We start from the raw sequence: 16,327 nt of genomic DNA, 5'->3' as shown, positions 1-16,327 counted from the left end.
CTGGTTTATAGCATATTTAAAATACAAACAATGATTTACTAGCAAGTACCATGGTAATACCATGTTGTTTTATTAAGTGTTTTGGAGTGCCTTGCAACCACCATGCTATATGAATTTGGCAGTAAATAAATACCATGATATTACCATCTGTCTGATACTACCACAGTGTTAGTTTTTGTACGGGAGATGTGGGCTTTATTATAAACTTTAAAGAATGTAGCTTTTATTTGTAGAGTCTATTTTAATGAGTATGCTTAGACTGAAAGTGCAGACGACAGACTGACCTGCGCCTCTGTCATTATTAAATAACTCTAATCCTCTTTGCAGGGTTTATTTTTGGAGGATGGGCGAGACATGCAAGGTGACCAGTGCCTGAACGTCAGGTGAACGACAATCCGCTGATGGAGATGTGCCATCACCGACCATGAAGAAAATATTCAACTTCAAGAAGAAGAAGGGCTCCCCGAGTCCCTCTGAGACGGCGAGCGTGCTGTCGGCCAGCTACGACGTCAAGGAGAAAGACCTCGGGAAGGTCCACAAGGCTGCGTTCAGCGGAGATGTGGGCAAACTCAGACAGCTGGCCAAGAAGAATGATTTGAATCAGCTGGATAGGGAAAACAGGTAATCGTTGATATACTTTGTAGTGGACGAAGCTAAATGTATTATACAAAATACAGAATCTTTCCAACCAACCACAGTGATTAGACCTAAAGGGATAGTTCACCTAAAAATTTCTGTCATTAATTACTCACTATCATGTTGTTCCAAACCCGTAAGACTTTCGTTCATCTTCGGAACACATAAGATCTTTTTAATCGAATTTGTGATTTCTGTCCCTTTGACAGTCTATGCAACTACCACTTTCAAGGCCCAGAAAGGTAGTAAAGACATCATTAAATTTATCCATTTGAGTAATGGAGTAATCCATCCAACGTTTATTTTATGAATCCATGCGAGTACTTTGTTTGTGCAATAAACATAATTTACCACTTTATCTCCAAGGCAGATTGATTTTAAGTTGACTTTAAATTATTCTTTAAGCATCTTTTAAATGACTCCAGGCTCTCAAGGTAGAATTTGTTGTTTCATAAGCTGGATTTATTTGACCAAAAATAAACAGTAATATTGTGAAATATTATTACAATTGTAAATAAGTGTTTTCTGTTTGAATATATGTTCAAATGTAATTTATTCCTGTGATCAAAGCTGAATTTTCAGCATCATTACTCCCGTCATCAGTGTCACATGATCCTCCAGAAATCATTCTAATAAGATGATTTGATGCTCAGTATCAATGTTGGAAACAGTTTATAATAACAGTGCTGCTTAATTTATGTGGGAAATGTGATGCATTTTTTACAGTATTCTTAGATGAATATAAAGTTTAATAGAACAGTGTTTATTTGAAATAGAAATCTTTTGTAACTAACTTTATAAATGTCTTTACTGTCACTTTTGATCAATTTCATGCACCCTTGCTGAATAAAAGTAAAAAAAAAAAATTCTTACTTGAACTTATTTGCCTACAGAACTGCGCTGCACATCGCTTGTTCCTGCGGACACACAGATGTCGTTCAGTTTTTGGTGGAGAGCAAAGTGAAGCTAAACTTATGTGACAATCAGAATCGCTCCGCCTTGATGAAGGTACACTCGGTTTGTTCTTGTGGAATTATGCAAATCATATGAATATAAATAAATGCTGACAGCTATTTATTTGTGGTCATGCATGTGTCTTTTGGCTTGTAGGCGGTTCAGTGTGAGCAAGACCGCTCTGTGTCTTTGCTCCTGGAACATGAGGCTGACCCCAATTTGGTGGACATCAATGGAAACACGGCACTGCACCTGGCCGCCCGCATTCCCTCCCTACCTGTGGCACTGCAGCTCCTTGAGCACTCAGCCAACATCAATGCACAGAACAAGGTGAAACTTCAGCGCTCAACTCCAGTATTAACCACACACAAAAGGTGTACATTCACATAAATGTGAAGAGTGTAATTTCTGCGGCACCAGACTGGAGAAATACTAACTTGCTAGCTAACTAGAAGTGCCAACTAGTGTGCACTGCATAGTATACACTATAAATGCACAAACATTGGTTCAAATAACTTATGGCAGGATGCACCAAAAATAATTGTTTTGCATAATAAAAGGTTAGATAGTTCTTGCAATCCAGTTTTGAGATGTTTTGTTGTTTTGATTGACAGGATGGCAACACTCCACTGATGCTGGCTGTGATGGAAAACCACACAGACATGACAGAGCTTCTACTGAAAGAGGGAGCAGATGTTAATGTCAAGAACCAGGAGCAACGGTAAAAAGATGCACTTTTTGGGCTCTACTAGAATAGGTGTTCGTGCTTGAATGTTCGAAAAACACATTATTCTTTCCATATTCTCCATTGTTGCAGCTCCTCTCTTCCCCGTCTGGTAGTAACGTTCTGATTAGCAAATAGAATAGAAGAACAAGAGGCGAAACTCTGTTGCTTTTTTGGAAACAGCCACTAGGTGGCGCTTCAGTAGCGTGGCCGCCATTTTGGGGTGAAAATTCCAACTGGAGTTACTGGACAACAGCACAGATAACAGTTAATGCAATCATTAAATACACATTTGAGGTAGTTTTTTCTTGCTTTATTGAGTATTTCCATTTTATGCAACTTTACACATTTATTACTATTATTAGTTACCAACTCCACTAGGCCTGAAATATATTTTGTACTTTTTTCCCATACAAAAATGTAATGTATGGCCATATATGTTATATTTTAAATAGCATGACATATATCTATACATATATTTGACTTGTCTGAGAACACAATATAGCCTATGCCTGCAACATATATGAACATTTATGTGTCCAAACATGTGAAGAAAATATTTGAGTTAATCTACTGTATATATGATACCATATATCTGCATATATTACAGAGTATATTATTTCTCGCATATATGGACAACATTAAGTATAAATATGTGACATACATATTTGTTTCCCACATATTTAATAAATGTATGTAAACATACATGCATGTGATACTGATGCATTGAAATAAGTAAATATATGCATATGTACATATATGCGGCTACATATATTTAACATTTATGTGCATATACGGGAAACTATATGGCACTTACATGAAAACGGCCATTTTTACTATATTGTTTCATATATGTGTATGTGTTTTATATGAATTTTGCATATATTCTCATATAGGCAGCAGACATACATGGGCACTGACATTAGGCTATATATGTAATTTACTTATTTTGACATATGTTACATTTCCGAATGGGTAATCCCCTGGATCATGCTACAAACATGATGATCTTATTGAACATTATGGACAGTGGCTGTGTTTTTTTGTTAACATAGTCTTGCTTTAACGGTCATTAATATAAGATAGTAGGTACTGCAAAAAACAGACAAAAAAAAAACAGTTGACTGTATATATAAATATTGTCCAACATTCCCAATTATCTGATATAGCATGTCCTTTACTTACTTTTATATGTTGGTATTAATTCAGTGTTTGTAATGCTAATACTAAAGGTTTTGTGGGAAAAAAGTAGAAAACTTGTCTAAGTCTGTGAAATAAACTGTTAAAAGGGATTTTGATGATCACTAGTCTAGTGAGTGTAGCCTACGTTATTCTGTGTTGTCATCATTCAGTTTGGATTTGATCTTTAATGTACTTTTTTTTTTAAATTACAAAGCAGCTGATATTGCCATAGCGACAGCAAAAAGCTAGTGGATAGTAATGGGAAGTCCGGCTCTTTTCAAAGAATCTGCTTTTAGAGTGGCTCGTTCGCGAACGACACATCAACGCTAGTGGACTGCCGGGTTGCTTTCACCCCAAAATGGCGGAGGCGTAGCGCTGCTGCTGGCCGCGTTTGTTGCAATGGAACGTTCTATTGAGTTTCGCCTCTTGTTCTTCTATACTCTTTGGGGCGGTTTCCCGGACAGAGATTAAACCTAGTCCTAGACTTAAATGGCCCTTTAAACCAGATTAACAGAAATCCGCTTTCTCTGTCATGGCTTTAAATAGTCCTAGATTTAGTTTAGTCCAGAGTTTAATAAACTGATTTCCTGGAGGAAGATTGGAGTTACCCCAGGACTAAATTGAGGCTTAAATTAAACCTACCAGGAGGCAGGTTTAACTTCAGATTAACAGTGTGTTTCAAAGAAGACACATATATTACTAGTATATATATATATATATATATATTATATATATATATATATATATTAATGGCACCCCTGGTAAATATGATCAAAAATGTTTGTAAAAAATGTATTTACATTTCTTTTATTCCATAGCTGATGTGTGCAGTTTATGTAGCTTGCTTGAAAATAATTTTCTCTTGTTTAGTAAAGTTTTTTTGATTGCAGTATTTGACTATTTTTCTGATGCCATTGTTTTTCTTGTATTTGCTTCTCTCAGTTCCATGCAATTTTTAGCTTTTCTTGGTTCATTCCATGTTTTATAGGCAACCTCTGTTATGCTGATTCAGATTAGTACAGTTGGTTTTAAATTAATCTGGTTTATTTTAGTTCAGGACTCCATAGTCCAGGTGTAACTAATCTGTACTTAATCTGTGCTACAGAAAGCCATTTTTTAAGTCACGGTTAACTATTCTAGATTAAGGCCTACTCCTGTCTTAATTTAAACCCTGTCCGTGAAACCGCCCCTTTGTGTTTAGTTCTTGTCTCTATGAAGCCCCTCCTTCAGAAAAACACAGTGTGCTCTGATTGGTTGGCTGGACCAGTGTGTTGTGATTGGTCAAATTTGGGAAATGTCCCGCCCCTTTCCATAACCCCCCAGTTTCAACACACTACCAACTAACTAACAAGGTCCCGCCCCTTTATTCTGCGTATGAATTATTTAAATGAGGAATATTGTGACGTGTTCGTTCCCGGAAGAATACTCAAGACTACAATGGAGGAGTTTCAGGAAGTTCACACACAGTGACACTGTGAATAACTTTGCAGACCCTTTTCATGCTCAAAGAGCAAAATTACACACTAAAGAAAAGATGAACATGTAAAAAAAGCCAAAAGTTGATTTTATTTCATTTACGTAAATGTTTTTTTTTAAGCATTTTTTGTATTAGTTAGCTATAACAAAACTGATTTACATTCTTTCTGCCATTGTTAAGGTCTGCATTGATGATAGTGGCATGCAATGGACAAATCAGCATGGTGCGTTTGCTCCTGCAGTATGATGCCGACATCATGGTGAAAGATGATAAGGGATGGTCTTCTGATGATTATGCTGTCATGAATGGACACCACGCGTAAGTTCTTTCATACCATTTGACATTAAATACAAAGTTTTTATGTTTTTTTAACAATGAATGTTGGTGATTTGTGTGGCTATTATCTAATTTTGATGCATTGTAAAGATTGTTAGGAATAATGGAAAAGGTGATGGTAATATGTTAAATTGCCAATGCTTTGTTAATATAATGGAAATGCAATGCAGACATTGACAGCTTTGTTTGAAGCTTGTTGGATCTCATATCAATCGTTCTGTTCCAGATGTTCACATCTGATTATTGAGCATGGGACGAAGAGGAGATCCCTTCAATCACCTTCCCATTTTACCGCAAGCAAAAAGAAACAGACGTCCGTCCTTGGCAGCCCAGGCGGTATTGTGGCCGGTTTGCCTTTGGGAGGGCCGGCTCTGGATAAAGATGGTGAGATCCTTTGCAAAAGGTTTTCAGTGTCGTCTGTGTTCATAAATATGTGCGTCAGTATTCATGCAGTGTTGAGTGCAGTGTTTTGATTTAGTTCTGTTTTCCTACTCCACACTCATCTGTTATAGCAGCAGGAAGCAGCTCTGCAGTAGCAGGGAAAGGTATTGCCAATGTGTGCCAACTGATGTGCTGTAGATCAGACACATCATTCTTTACCATCTCAGAGTTTAAGACACAATATAAGAGTAGTATGAGTGCATTTATGTTGCTGAATGGTAAACCATGGTGTGTCATGACATAGGAGCTATCCTTCTTTGTGTGTTGTACGCTTGCATACTTGGTTAAAGACCTATTCGAGACCTAGATCTGAATGAAAAAGCAAGACTTAATGAAAAGATCCAGTCATTAGCATTCTTCAGTGTACAATAAAAAACATTTGACAACAACACATTTTTTGTCATGCCACTTATTTTGCCCTGCATTTACTGTATATAGAAAATTTAATAGATTCTAGATACATGACCCAAAGGCTTATTGGTCTTAACACATTGGTCAAACAAAGGGGGGAAATTGGATAAAAACATACTTTATTGGTGTGAATAGTAGGTCTCTAGGAATGCATCAGTTCACCACAAATGATTAATTGCGAATTGATCTTAACAAATTGTTCTATAGCTGTATTGGAAGAAAATGCTTGTACCTGCTATGGATTATTTAGGGTCTATTTTGTCCTGAGTGCAGGTAATCTCTTTCATATTTCTCTCCTCAGATACAGAGGACATTTCCCACACAGACTCCATTAGCAGGTGAGATGTCATTGATATATCAGACAGGAATGGATGATGACAGCAGCTACAAATGATTCAATAAGTTTATCAAGCACTAAAATGTGTTAATTTGCAGAGCATCAAAAAGTGGTGCTGCTGATTCTTGGCCTTCATCAGATGATGATGACGAGTTAGATTTGAGCCCAAAGGTATTTCTGAGCTCTGTTGTACTGTGCATGAAAACAGTTCTGAATAACATGTCACATTGATTGAAAATATTGTAATATTGGGTTAGGTAATATATATATTTTTTTTTACAGAAACAGAAAGTAAATTTAAAGAACCTCATAAGTACCTCAAAAAGGGAAAAAATAGAAGGTAAGTTTTCATTTTAAATGTTTTTGTAAGAATTTTGGTTGTGCTGTAATTTGAAGTCCCTCCCTCTAGCAAAGTCCTTTTAGGGCAACACAGACCACTTGGCAGCCATCTTGGGAAGGCTCCTTGGCAGATTGATATATAAATATAATTATAAAGTTATAGGCACACAAATACCACTCTCATCCAATTTGAATACGGAAAGATTAAATTGGCTAAACTTGTTTCAGTGACATATTTCAAATCCCAATTTAAATCTGACAAAAATGGTATCATAATTCTTGCTGCTTAAAATCAACTTAGTCTAAAAAACTGTATAGTTCATGTTGCATTTTAGAGAAATAAGACGAGGTGATGTCTTTATCAAAAGTAAAAGAAAAAGGTGGTATTTCTTATCCAGCAGCCACCACAATGTGAAGTGATATGCTGTCTCTGTCTGTAGTTATAGCAGATCGGGACGCAGACAAATCCTGGAGCGGGTCAGAGTCAGAACTGGACAGTGTGGATAAGGGTTTAAACCGCCCACCTCTGTCCAGACCACTCCCCTCCAGCAGCACCTCCCTCCAACCCCCTGTAGAAACCCCACCTGCCTCTTTACCCCACCCACCCCAGATGATCTCCACCCCCTTCAGCAGCACCCATAAGGTAACCCTGTGTATCTCTGTGTGGTACACTGTCTAACTCTTTCCTTCTTTATTGTTTTTATCCAACCATTCCACCCTGCTGTGTCAGGTGGGCAGAGAGAGTTAACAGAGCTGCCCTCTGGTAGTAAACTAGACATGGAAGGCAACGAAAGTCAAGAGGACGAATCTGAAGAAGGTGAAGATGATGAAGAAGAGGATGACGATGATGGTGAAGAAGAAGAAGAAGGTGAGGAGGAGGAAGAAGACGAGGATGATGATGACGAAGATGATGATGATGATGAAGATGAAAATGAGGATGGTGAAGAAGATGATGATGAAGAGGAAGATGAAGAAGAGGATCCTGCTGTGGCTTGTGAGACAACAAGCATTCCTGGGTTGCCTAAAACCATTGCTCTCAGTACAGCTGAACAATCAGATAAGGCTGTTGAAAATGTCAACCAACCTGGACAGGAAAGGATGGAGGACAGTGTCTCAGGGGACGATCCTCTGGAAGTAAGGACAGATCAAGAACAAGAGGCACCAGAGAAAATGGATGTGAAAGAAACTATTCCTGAAAAGCCACTTTTTGGAGGTCCAATTCCAGGGATTCTCGATTTAGAGGATGGTTGTCTTGTGTCAGCCGTCAGGGTCGAGGCAAGATTCTCAGATGAGGAGGATAAAGAGGGGGCCAATGACAGTCCAAGTTCAACTTCTTTACCAAGTGTGGACAGAAAATCACAGAGAAATCCAATAGAGAGCAAGAATGAAAACCATAGTGATGATGATTGGGAGGATGATGATGATCAAGATGAGGAGCTGTTGAGAACTGGAAAGAACAGTTTAAAAGTGGAGACCTCTAAAGGGACAACCCTTGTATGTGAAGATGCACAACTTCAAGATGAAACTGATGAAATACAACTGAGACCAAATGACGGAATAGCTGATCTTGACACCAGCAATCTGGATGTTCCTTCGACATCACCTAAGTCTAAAGCCATAACTACTGCAGATGATAATGAAGATGAGTGGGATGATGTTGGGGAGGAAGAAGAAGCCCAAACGAAAAAGCCTTTGAACTTATTTCTGACCTTGCTGGGACAGAAGGAACCGGAGAGCCCTGAGGTTTCTTGGGAGTCTGGCTCAGACAAAAGTGCTGGGACACCTGAAGGAGATAAAGATGCTAAGGAGATGCCAAGTGCAGAAAAAGATCAGCATCAAGAGACTTTGGTTCAGGATGACAACACTTCAAAAAGGTCATTGTTAGAACCTGTTGAGCACCTTTCCCAGAGTCCTTTAAATGAAGAACCTGAGCACATGGAACACAGTGATGACAGTGAAACTATACCAGTTTCCATGATTGTTGGTCAAAGTGATGAAGACCACAGTATAAGTCAAGAGGACGACAGCCAAGTGAAGCAAATGCAATATGACTTTGCAAGTGGCTCGGTCAAAGCTTCTGAAATAGATCAGATCTCTGATGTATCTGACGATGAATCTATGGTGGAAGATGATGATGGATGTATTGATGATGATGCAAGTCAACCACAGTCTCCAAATCTCTCCAACATTAGGCCAAAAATTTCCCCAACATCTAGTCCAGCACAATTGGAAAAAACATTCCTGATGAGATCTCTCTCAGGTAGCCCAAATCCTTCAAAAGCAATGAGCCCAGTTCAAACAAGTCCAAAATCCCCAACGAACCCTAGTCCCAAGCAACTGTTAAGTCCAAGGCAATCTGCTGGATCTAGCCATCAACATTCAGCTGCAACTAGTCCACAAAACTCATGTTTCTCAAGCCACTCACCAAGTCCCCAACACTGCAGGCCCTCACCTTCAACATTTATCCCTTTTATATCTCAGGATTTGGATCAAAAGTCACAGGAAGCAGTTATGAATCCAGAATCTCAATGTTCAAGCCCCAATTCTCATCTTGAGGGTGACCTTTCGGTAGAGTTAGCAGATGAACGTTTAACAGAGGTGACTGAACCAGAACCAACTCTTCAAGAAGAAATCCCCTATACCGTCATAGATGAAGTTGATCTCACTTCTGATTCTGATGGAGAGGATGGTAAGGAGGAAAAACTTGAGAAGAACTCTGTTAACGAATCTGTAATGGAAGAAAGACGGTCAAAGCAAGGATCGTTACAGGTACTCTGTAGATGATACCTGTAGCTTGTGGATAGGAGGTGGTGACTTGTGGTTTGTAGTTATAGCTTCTAGATGTGGTAGCTATGGGTAGGAGGCACTAAAGATGCAATCCTGACAAATCTGTTCTTGCTCATCCCAATTGTTTTGTGTCTTTTGTTCTTTTATGTATCTGATCTCATTGACTTGTACAACTTTTTGAGTGCCTTCAGTGCAAAATGCTCTGTTTATGTTGACTTTCAACTCATCTCTGAACAGGAAGAGGTATCCACAGAGGATGAGGAAGAGGAGGATGTAGAAGAGGAGGAGGATGAGAGGGAAGAACTGGAGGAAATGTGTGAAAAGTCTAATGTTCCTCAAAATGGTAGCACTAGCAAAGACAGGCGAAGAGGTACATTTTCATTGTTTATGTTTTGAAGGATTGTTGTTTTAAGAATTTTGCCATTTATTTTGTGACCATATATATATATATATATATATATATATATATATATATATATATATATATATATATATATATATGACCATATATTTTAAGCAATACATTTGACTAGATGTGCAAGTTTTTTCAGATTTCCTTTCTGAATTGGGGCTCGAAAAAGATGAAAATGACGACTCTCCCTGGGATTCAGAGGTCAGTCACAAGGCATATTAAACACAGCTAAGCTGGTGAAACTCCAAACAGTAATCCATTTTATGCATACAGCATCACACCCTAAAAAAAGCTTTCCCCAAGAAAACCCGTACAGGTTTGTGATGGAATTGCAAGTGTTGTGGGTTTGTGATATTAATGCAACTTAGTTAAACAAAAAGGATACAAAATTCTTAAATTAAATAAGTTAAACAAACTGTAGTTATATTTAATAAATACTTATATTATTTAACAAGTATATTTAATTAAATTATAAAATTAATGTAATTCAAATACGTAAAAATTAATTTATATTTATTTAATAAATTGTAGTTATATTTAAATACTAATTATGTATTTTAACAATTATATTTAATTATTTAAATTAGGAATTAATTTAATCAATGCACATATAGTTGTTTTATTAATGTAAAATTGAACACATGTTGGAAACCCCTGTCCTATGGTCATCTGTGACTCTATTTCATTCTGGTATGTTCTCTCTTTTTTCACTTAACAGTCTGGTTCTGAGAGCCCACGGAAAAAGCAGGCAAGTGGTCTACAAACTCCTGCCAAATCACATAAATCCATGTCCAGTATTTGTGAGGAGAACACTGAAGGTATGTATGGCATTGGCAATGGCATTTATTTTTTTTACTATATAAAAAGAGTGTAATACCACAATAGCTTTGTCTGTGTAGCCTTCTACAGCCATTTCATGCTTAAAAATATGCAGAGAATATTGACATTTTCCATTGCTTCTGCTTAACAGATTTTTTACATGCTATGCTAAATAATGTAAAGTGTAGGTTATTTGTAGATTTGCATTTCATAATCTCATTGAATTCTTTTGTAGACTTCTTATACGTTCCCTCCTTTGTAAGAGGAGGCAGGGAGGGTAATTTATTGAGAAGTATAGGCCAGTCAGGAGGCTGCAGGCCGATGGGTAGGCATTCCGATCTGCCTCATGATTTGCTGTTGTCCTGCTGGATTAATCATCACCCATAACCCCCTGCTGTGTCTCCAGCCATCACATTAGCATCTTGTCCTCGCATCTTGATCTCTTGATCTTCTTATGCGTCTGTTGTCATCTGTGCATTCATTGCATGTGATAAGACTTGGCATGATGCTCAGCTTATATTTGCTAATAGCGAGTCCATTATTGTTGCTCATGTTTACAAGATGAGTTCATTCAAATTAACATTGTAGCTTAATGGTGCAGAATTATTTCCTTTAAATGCTTGTGAACTCGAACCCCAGTTTACAGGCATCATGGGAGACCTCCATCGCTGCATGTGCATGCCTGCGCACTCGCCACATGGAGGCTTGTCTTTGTCCGTTGATATTAAGGTTTTATTAGGAGAGTTGATATTTTGCTTTTTTGCCTTTCAGTTTTAAGAAATGACGAGGATGATGAAGAAGAGAAGGAAACTGAAATACCAGTAAGCATCATTTTAAAATAAGTTCAATTATTGAAGTTGATTTGTATTCATGAATGAAGAACTGATGTTTGCAATGCAGTTTTTTGGGTAAAATGCATGAATGATTAGATTGTGAAGGCTAAATATTGTCAAGTCAGAGGGGATATTTAAAGTTTAATCATACATTTTGTTTTGAAATATAGAATACAACACAGCGCACCTAAGACTGAAATTTTCTACAAAACAAAGTTTGAATGGATTCTCAATGTTAAGTAGAGTCAGCTGAATTAATTTAAGAAAATGGGTGGAAATGCAAAGGATTTCAATACTTTCCTGCAATGTTAAAAATATTAATATTATAGTTACGTAGTAATTATATGATACATTCATATTATTTATATTATATGATGTAATAAGACAGTATATTTTATTAAAATATGTATGTACTCATGTAGTTCAAATAGTAGATCATTTAGTAGTTCCTTTGGATAAAGGCATCTGCCAAATGCATAAATGTTAATGTAAATGTTTAAATATAAGTAAATAATAATGTTTTGATTTTTTGAACTTTTGAAATTAATAACAAATGTAAAAAATTTCTTCACAGCCCAAAGTGATCAAAAGAGAGCCAGTGTCTGTCCTTAGTAAGCTGATGGATTCAAATGAAGCTAATAAGAAAACAGGTCATCTCATCATTTAATTTTTTTTTAACACAAAAATAAACTATATTGTAACAATTTTGGCTTTTTGAATAAAATTCTCTATTCTTGCAGACCTAATGGAAGAACTTGGTTTGGGGGATGCTGATGATCTTGAAGGTAATTTTGATGTTTTTGCTTCTCTAAAACATTCTTGAATCCATCTTTAAACTTTGTGCTGAATGTATGTTATGTGTGTCTGATGTGTTCATGTTTTTGTCTTATTTTACACAAAAGCAACTCACCAGTGCCCTCCAGGTCAGATGCTCAAGCACTTGTGCTCTATGTACCTTCGTTGGACATTTATAGTTCTGCTGATGTTTGCTAATATCAGAGCCGTGGCCTGGCAGTTAGTGCATATACTGTGGGCAGCAAAAGTTTCAGTTCAGCTTGCCATTTTCCCATTTCCCTGGTCTTTTCCATCTTCTGTCAAATGGCAAAATTGCTCAAAATAAATACATATTTAATAAATAAAAAAAATACCTTTTGTGAATATGCTTATTTTCAAAGATCTCCAGTGAGAATGTCAATGAAAACTCTTCAGCTCCACACTGGCAGTGAAGATGGTCTCTTTTGGGTTTGCAATTTGCATTTTTCATTTATTTCACTGCCTCTCATAGATGCGTCAGACTGGGACTCTGCCAGCACCACCAGTAAGGCCAGTAAGAACATCCCAGTTCATAAGCTGGAGGAGGAACCTGTCTTTGAAAGCCCAGCAGCTTCTACATTACCCATAACACCCCAGCAGCAGGGTGTGGACACCAGGGAACATGAAGAAGCCAGTCCAGAGAGAAACAAACCCACAACCTCAAGCACACAACCTCTTCCTAGTCCACGATCTCTCAATCCAAACGGCACCTCAAAGCCACGACCACTGCCACGACTGCGCTTGGACTCGAATCAGAGGCCAGAGAGTGAAGGTGAAACTAGAAACCTTTATGATAATGAAACATATCAACATTTCTGGTGAATTTCTGAGTAAATGGTTTATTGTTACACAGAATCAGACTGGGATACAGACACCTCCAGTCCAGCCAAGACAACAAATTTACTGCCAAACGTCACTGAGCCCAACGCAGGTAAATCTCTTTAATGTAAAGATTCAGGAATCGATGCAACTGTTCACTGTTTTATATTGTATAGTAATGTGTCTGAATTTGTCTTCAGTTCATCAGCAGGAACCCAAAGCTGAAGATGATGAGAGTGAAAACAGTTCTGATGCAAGTGAAAATGCAGATCAGGTGGGCGTAATTCATTTAACAAACTCTATGGAAGAATTTCTGCCAATTTTAAATAAATTAATAAATAAAATGAAAATCTGGCTAAGCATTGCATTATTGAAAATGTCTGTAAACTATGTGCCAAAATATTTATCTTTTAAATGATTTTAATTTTCACAGTGAAAAGTGTCTGCAAAGTACTTATTAAAAATAAGTTAAAATTAAAATCTAATCATTTTATATAGCGAGTACTTTGCAGACACGTTTCAAGAATGAAAACAAAAGCTTTATCTGGTTTTCATTTTTTTCATTTTATTAATTTAATTAAAGTTGGAGAACTCTCCTGTAATTGTTGAAAGCACAATTTTTTGCCTTAGCTATAAATGGAAACTACAGTGATGTGTTTTTTGTCTTCAGTGGTCTTGGTCTTTAATGTCACCATGTGCTTTCTTTGTGCATTATTTTAGTTAAAAGTGGTGTTTGTGACAGTGACACAGTTTTAAATGTTGGCACGAGTCACGTGCTTGTGTCCTAAGTTTGGTCTGAAGTCCTTGTCAACCAGACTTGTTTTAGTTTTTCATTGTTAATTCTATTCTTTTGTCCAATTATGCAAATAAAGGCAAGAGAGGCATTACAAACGTCTTCTTTAAACATAAATAAGCCATCTAATGAACCGTTGAAGCTCCCAACCTCTCCTAGAGAGGATGAACAAGATGAGAAAACTGATGAGATTCCCTGGGAGGAACGCTATGAGAAAATCTGGGTTGAGACTGAAAAAAAGGAGACCAAGTCCCAATACAAAAATGTGGCTGCTGAACTAAAAGAGAAGTTCGGAGAACTGGAGCACAAGGAACCGGGTGACCTTTTGGAGCAGGAATGGATACAAGCTCAACAGAAAGATGAAGAGGAAATAAAAGAGGTGGAAAAGGAAGCGGATGAGGATGATTCCAGTGAGGAAGAGGGAGAGCCAATAGTGCGGCCCACCGCCCGGGCGAGAAGTGCCATACTTTTGCCCATCCCTGAGCAGAGAGAGTCAGGTCTGGAGGACTCACAGTCCGAAAGCGTCCACCGCACGGTTAGTGTTGAGGTCAGCGATGCAGAGCTTCCCAGTGATCAACACAACCTTCAAATCATCCCAGAATCCCTTACGTATGAGGCCCCGCAGCCAGAGACCCGAGCAGATGGCACGGATGATAATGAGGGAGCTAAAAGTAAAAGCAAAGAAAAATGTCAACAAGAATCTGAATTTGGTGTGGAAGAAGAACCTGAAGAACTTTACAAACCCCAATTACTTGCTGAGAATGAGCTGAAAGTCCCACCCAGAGTTCTAGAAGTGCTTTCTTCTGACTCCGATGAGGTTGACGAGGGCCTGTGGAAGTCCAGACTTGAGGTAGGACCCCGGGAGGAGTCTCAGATAAACTTTTATAACAAATGAAGAATTTCAGCTTTACCTCTGTCTTCTTGTTCTTCATTCATGTAAACTCAAAACATGAGGTCTAAAAGCTCCGGGGGGAAACTCCAGCTTTAAAAACAGAAACAGCGCCTGTTCTGTTATCTTATAATACTGACAGGCCAAATTACACAACTCTTCCCTATCTCTGGTTATGCTAATCATTAGCTCTCTACCTAGACAGCATTTTAAGGCATCAAAAAGATAATGGCTGTTTGAAATGCTACTTTCAGAGATACATTGTTTTACCATAGACAGGTATTTTAAAAGCTTATCTGTCATTAAGTTGACATTGTATCTGTAAATATCATTTAGCGTGATGCATTTACTGCATTCACATAGAAAAACATTTAAATGTTGTAATTGTAAATTTGTAAATATTCACATTTTATACAGAACTGAACTTGCTGCCTATATAAATCCTTCAAATCAGTCATTTGTGAGGTTTCATGATGGTTAGCATTGTGCCCCTGAAAGCAGCACGCTAGTTTTTGAAACGGAGCTATTGTCTTGTCAGCGTTTTTTATACTAGCATTTCTACTCATTCCAGTGTTTTCATATCATTTGCATTCTTCATGCATTTTAAGACCCCATGAAATCTGTATTATTTAAGTATTATTTATATAACGTTATAGTGTTTTGAATGTTGAGTTAGTATTTTGAATTGGCTTTTATTTTTTTAGTTTTCATTTTATTTTAATTTTTAGTCATTTTATTATGTCCATTTTTATTAGTTTTTTATATTTATAAAAGCCACCTTTTAATTTGCACCACATACTAGCAAATCCTAATTTGTGCTGTGTTCGAAATGTTCATAGTGCAACAATTTGAGTTCACATTGTGCAACAATAAACGTTTTAGACAGTAGTATGCTGCTACATTGGCAAATTAGTCAATTAATGATTCAACTGTTAGTACTATGCTAAAAGACATGGGCTACACAGCTTAATTTCACGGGGTCCCTTGTTCCATCTTGTCCTGTATCTGTCTTAACGTTTGTAAGATGTCAGTGTGACCTGACCAGCACCTGTCTTGAATTCAGTCTGTCACTCTATTAAATATTTATCAGTTAATTTTATGCACTGGTGTCAAATGATTCACTTGAAGCCACAAATGGGCTTCAGTTCACACCTCATCTGTCGTGTGCATGTGTGCCAAGGATGGTTTTCTTCAGCTGTCTGAAGATCTCTCCTCATCTTCCTGAAGATCTGTCAGTGTTAGTGTGTGTTTTTATGATGTGTCTCAACTGATGAGTTTTCAACCACCGTTTTTAACCCTGTGGTCGTAACTTCTCCGTTGACGTT

At 37.5% G+C, this 16,327-nt stretch overlaps 1 protein-coding gene across 29 annotated transcripts in view; it reads left to right on the top strand.

Moving 5' to 3' along the window:
• Positions 1 to 16,327, top strand: part of ankrd26 (ankyrin repeat domain containing 26) — a 37,107-nt gene that overhangs the window by 522 nt on the left and 20,258 nt on the right. For 11 of the 29 annotated variants that reach the window (XM_077210017.1, XM_077210030.1, XM_077210029.1 and 8 more), the window contains exons 2-24: positions 328 to 621; positions 1,530 to 1,644; positions 1,747 to 1,920; positions 2,205 to 2,311; positions 5,154 to 5,291; positions 5,536 to 5,693; positions 5,822 to 5,854; positions 6,463 to 6,499; positions 6,597 to 6,669; positions 6,781 to 6,838; positions 7,568 to 9,606; positions 9,862 to 9,994; positions 10,176 to 10,237; positions 10,755 to 10,854; positions 11,091 to 11,180; positions 11,627 to 11,676; positions 12,263 to 12,338; positions 12,429 to 12,473; positions 12,591 to 12,611; positions 12,974 to 13,273; positions 13,355 to 13,432; positions 13,521 to 13,594; positions 14,193 to 14,963. In XM_077210017.1, the coding sequence (XP_077066132.1) occupies positions 425 to 621; positions 1,530 to 1,644; positions 1,747 to 1,920; positions 2,205 to 2,311; positions 5,154 to 5,291; positions 5,536 to 5,693; positions 5,822 to 5,854; positions 6,463 to 6,499; positions 6,597 to 6,669; positions 6,781 to 6,838; positions 7,568 to 9,606; positions 9,862 to 9,994; positions 10,176 to 10,237; positions 10,755 to 10,854; positions 11,091 to 11,180; positions 11,627 to 11,676; positions 12,263 to 12,338; positions 12,429 to 12,473; positions 12,591 to 12,611; positions 12,974 to 13,273; positions 13,355 to 13,432; positions 13,521 to 13,594; positions 14,193 to 14,963 (4,929 nt within the window). In that variant the 5' untranslated portion in view covers positions 328 to 424. Of the gene's footprint in view, positions 1 to 327; positions 622 to 1,529; positions 1,645 to 1,746; positions 1,921 to 2,204; positions 2,312 to 5,153; positions 5,292 to 5,535; positions 5,694 to 5,821; positions 5,855 to 6,462; positions 6,500 to 6,596; positions 6,670 to 6,780; positions 6,839 to 7,277; positions 7,481 to 7,567; positions 9,607 to 9,861; positions 9,995 to 10,175; positions 10,238 to 10,754; positions 10,855 to 11,090; positions 11,181 to 11,626; positions 11,677 to 12,262; positions 12,339 to 12,428; positions 12,474 to 12,590; positions 12,612 to 12,973; positions 13,274 to 13,354; positions 13,433 to 13,520; positions 13,595 to 14,192; positions 14,964 to 16,327 lie in introns of those variants that run through there. The other 18 variants (XM_077210044.1, XM_077210043.1, XM_077210042.1 and 15 more) reach the window with 14 other exon arrangements.

Source organism: Siphateles boraxobius, unplaced genomic scaffold (assembly GCF_051911475.1).
Source record: "Siphateles boraxobius isolate OS27281-9 unplaced genomic scaffold, OSU_SipBor_1 65, whole genome shotgun sequence".
Taxonomy (NCBI): Eukaryota; Metazoa; Chordata; class Actinopteri; order Cypriniformes; family Leuciscidae; genus Siphateles; species Siphateles boraxobius.
This window is presented reverse-complemented; position numbering and strand designations above follow the sequence as displayed.